At 37.1% G+C, this 4,592-nt stretch overlaps 1 protein-coding gene across 1 annotated transcript in view; it reads left to right on the forward strand.

The window, feature by feature from the left end:
• The window catches only part of MTA3 (metastasis associated 1 family, member 3), a gene marked incomplete at its 3' end in the record, with an annotated part of 113,314 nt that overhangs the window by 44,538 nt on the left and 64,184 nt on the right, over window positions 1–4,592 (forward strand). The window contains exons 8-9 of the mRNA XM_009888670.1: window positions 1,876–1,939; window positions 3,092–3,209. Coding sequence (XP_009886972.1) covers window positions 1,876–1,939; window positions 3,092–3,209 — 182 coding nt within the window. The remainder of the gene's footprint in view (window positions 1–1,875; window positions 1,940–3,091; window positions 3,210–4,592) is intronic.

The following is a 4,592-nucleotide window of genomic DNA, read 5'->3' on the forward strand; positions in this document are numbered from 1 at the left end:
TGTGGAGTCCCCTTCTCTGGAGATTTTCCAGACCCGCCTGGATGCAGTCCTGAGTAATGTGCTCTGGGCAATCCCTTCCAACTCTGAAGATTCTGTGATTCTGTGAAAATGAGATTATTTTAATTTACCATCAATAAGGTATAAGGTCAGTCAATAAAATAATATTGCAGTTGCAATGACAGTGAAGGAATGCCCCTGCAATAATTGGAGTTCAAGAGGGGTAGGCTGTAGTGGAGAGAGAGCATGATAGAGGTATACGGAATAGAAGCAAACTGGAAAGGTAAACTCCTGTTTAGCCCTTAACACTACAAAAAAATAAAAAATAAATCCGTTAAAATATTGACAAACTGACTTCATGGTACAACATATAATTAATTTTTAGAAATGAATGTTCTGGAATTACCAAGGCCAAAAGCTTCAAAACCCATTCAAAGACATGGTCAAGTACAGAGGTGGTTTCCTACTTCTCTGCTGCAGGAGTCTTTTTCTCTGCTGTTGCGTATTGTGCTCAGATTTTTCTCACTCATCTTCCCACCATTTCTCTTTGGTGCGGTTCTGACAAATACTGAGATGAAGAGGAATTCAGGAGGTTATATATACTGTAGACTTAATGCGTGGTTTAACCCCATTTCCTATGATGTGCAATGGTAGTGAGTAGGACATTAGCTGGGTATGTTTGCTTAATGATCAGCTGTTAACAATTGGCACCTAATGCTTATTAAGGTTGAGCTTAACAGTTGACATTCACTGAAATGTATAACGCTTTTTACAATAACTTCTTTGGTGCTATCGTAAAATCAGGGAGGTCTTTGCAAACAATTACGTTTTCTATATTTGTGTGCTGGTCTATTCCATGGGAGAAGATGGGAGAAGGGTGTTCTGGGCTATATATATATATAGCCATATATATAAAGGCCACTGAAACCTCCTGGTAAATACCGACTAAACTGCTGGAAATTGAACGAAATTTAGCTGTATGAAAAACAGGGGGATGTATTTAAGGGGTGATAAATATATATTATTATAAAATGGTAGTTTGGTTGAAAATGATAGCATAAAAATGCCAGTTGCTACCAAGATGATTCAGCACACTTAACATTTTTCATCCCTATCTATGTGTGTTTCTTTAAAATATCATTTGTTAAAAATAATTCTGCATAATATTTGCAGAGAAGCCAGAGGGAGAGGAATTTGAAGCCAAAGGAATGTTGGGGGAAAAGGAACTGAGAGAGGGGAGAGATAAGGGGTGGAGGTAGTGGGGTTGAACTCCATTGCGTTATCTACGTGTGTTATATACCTGGGGAGATCTGTACCACTAATGAATAATGGGAAGCTTTCTACTGGCAGCCTGCACAAAAATGTGGTAGTTAGCATTTTACTGTGGCCATAGAAGAAATGAATAGAATTCAATGATTCATTATTAGGAATCATGCCATACTTTACATTTATAGGCCGTTGGTAAAACCTTGTTTTGTTTCTAGTTTGGGTTATTTGTTTTCAAGTTAGGCATTGAACTTACTGGAGGTGAGTCACTTGGAGGTGGTGTTTCATTCATCCAGGCCTTTTTATTAATTATATGTGTATTTATTGTTTGCCATAGTACCTCTTGTTCCTTCATTGCTTCTCTGTTTCTGAAATTGTTTCCCAGTTCTGCAGAATTCTTACGTGTTTGAGCGCTTGGGTCAGTACAGCCACTCGTTTTATTGCTTTGATGTTAATTTTAATGTCTTAAAAGTATGGCAAAGTGCATTTTACCCTATTTTTAATGCAGAAGTTTATAAAGGATGTCTAGATCATTTTCTTGCAAATAACTTTTTGTCTTAATAAAAATTTGAACTTTTTACGAAGTAACGATTCTCACTTATGTTTGTGTAGGGGAAAATGCAGTGTTGCACTTCTGAATGAGACAGAGTCTGTCCTGTCATATCTGGAGAAAGAGGTAATATGTGACTTCTATTTAGATAAATATTGGAGTGGGTTTATGGGTTTTTATGGCTGTATTTTTCATAAATGGGCAAACAATACTTTGAAAATATATTCTTTAATGATGTTAGAAAAATTATGTTGTTGAAAACTCTGATTTTGAAAGTGTTATTGGTTAAATACTTAATTGGCATTCCTAAATGATGTTTTTATTATGCATTTAGAATTTAGAAACTAATCAATTCGAAGTAATTAATATAGTATCTTGCAAAAGAGAAATATACAGACTCTTTCCTGTAGTGGATACTTAAGTGGGAATTCATATGGCGCTTTTTTAAATCTTTTTTTTCCTTTTTTTTTTTTTGTTTTGTTTTCTAGAGGTGTTCTAGAAAGAACAATTTTCTGTAGTCAATGGACAGAGAGAGCAAGAGAGGCTCCTCTAGAGGGCAACTTAGCATAGGAGTTTAATTTTAAGGGCTCTGAATTATTGTATGGAAAGTGTCTCCTCACCTTTCATGTTCTGTGGAAGGAACTTAGGGTGCTTAGCCTTACCAAAGGGGAAGAAAATTCCCTGTGATAATTGTATTGCAAAATATCTTTCAAAATAACCGTATTTTCTTTGGAGTGTCTTAATATAACATCAGGCAGACAGGGTTTTTCAGCTGAAATTAACATGTCTTTATTTTTAAATTTCTACACCAAAACCACTGATAATTGGTAAAAATGTTTCTGAAAATAGGACTTGCCCTGTACTTCAGCTGGCTGTACCAGATATGCCAATACAATTTTTGTGTAAGCCCTTTTCAGACACTGACAGTGTTTTATGCTTTTTGAGACTAATTTATAATGCGAAGTCAGTGTAGTAAAAATATTTAGGAAAGGAAACATGTTAAATTGCAAAAGCAGTTAAAATTAATTCTATTCAAATCCATTGGTATATTTTTGTGTATGCTCTGTTCTGAAATAACTCCTAGCAATGAGAGAAGCCATTTAAAAGTACTCGTGAAACACCTGCATTATTTAAAATAAGGATTAATGTACCAAACCTGTGCTCTGTAAAAGTGTGTGAGGGGGTTTACTTTAATAATTTCCAAATGGAAGGTGATACAGATTTACAAATGTAATTTTTAAAATTATTATGCTGTTGCAAATGTGTGTTCTTTTTTAGGATACTTTTTTTTATTCATTGGTATATGATCCATCACTGAAAACGCTTTTAGCAGACAAGGGAGAAATCAGAGTGGGGCCCAGATATCAAGCAGATGTGCCAGACATGCTTGCAGAAGGTAAATACATGATCTTTGATTAGTCAAAAACAATTCTCATCTTTCATTACTACTTATGCTGACTTTCTGAACTAAGCTAATCAGCATAGAGGCAGAAAAAGTAAAATAGTAAGTCTTAGAAAATTGATAAATACCAGTAGATGTTATGAAGAAAGAAAGGATACTTGAATCGCTGTTGAAGAGACATTGTCTGTTTCCAGTTTGTGCATAACACAATTTAAGCATTCAGTGTTTGTTTATTTAATTGCACAGTCCAGTTAGTTCTTTGATATAGGCCTCATGGAAAGAAGATGTTGAGGACCAACCCATTTTGTAGAATAGTAGCATGGTAACAAAACCAGTGACGAATGTATTCATTCTCTCCCTTTTAAAACAGGCTCTGCCCAAAGAATGTGTGTCTTTGTGTCATCTTATTTTAAAATACTGGCTTCCATCAAAGCATCTTGTCTGTTTCATAGCAGGACCAAAACAAATGTTTAAAGCCTTGGCACATCTTTAAAATTACTGGTATTTTTAAAATTTTATTTTCTTTATTTATAATCTAACACAACTACCTGTGCCTTAGTAACAGAGAAGGTCTTGTGGGGGATGTAAAGGTTGGAGGTTGTCTTGGGCTCAGTGATCATGAAATGGTAGAATTTTCAATTCTTGGTGAAGCAAGGCGGGGAGCCAGCAGAACTGCCACCTTGGACTTCGGAAGGGCAGACTTTAGCCTGTTCAGGAGCATGGTTGAGAGTGTCCCTTGGGAGGCAGTTTTGAAGGGCAAAGGTACCCAGGAAGGCTGGTCTTACTTCAAGCAGGTAGTCTTAGAAGCACAGGAGAAGGCCATCCCCATGGCTCAAAAAACGAGCTGACGGGGAAGAAGACCAGCCTGGCTAAATAGAGAGCTTTGGCTGGACCTCAAGAACAAAAGGAAAGCTTACATTCTCTGGAAAAGGGGGTTGGCATCTTAATGAGGATTATAGGGGGAAAATTAGAAGGGCCAGAGCTCAATCAGAACTCAGCTTGGCCGAGCTGACGGGGAAGAAGACCAGCCTGGCTAAATAGAGAGCTTTGGCTGGACCTCAAGAACAAAAGGAAAGCTTACATTCTCTGGAAAAGGGGGTTGGCATCTTAATGAGGATTATCAAGATATAACAAAGCTATGTAGGGGGAAAATTAGAAGGGCCAAAGCTCAATCAGAACTCAGCTTGCCCACTGCAGTTGAAGACAGTAAGAAGAGATTCTTTCAGTATATCAATAAGAAAAGGAAGACTAGGGAAAATGTAGGCCCACTGATGAATGAGATGGGTGCTCTTGTGGTGGAAGACACAGAGAAGGCAGAGTTACTGAATGCCTTCTTTTCTTCGGTCTTCACTGCTAAAGCTGTCCCTCATGAATCCC

Source organism: Charadrius vociferus, unplaced genomic scaffold (genome assembly GCF_000708025.1).
Source record: "Charadrius vociferus isolate BGI_N301 unplaced genomic scaffold, ASM70802v2 scaffold340, whole genome shotgun sequence".
Classification (NCBI taxonomy): Eukaryota; Metazoa; Chordata; class Aves; order Charadriiformes; family Charadriidae; genus Charadrius; species Charadrius vociferus.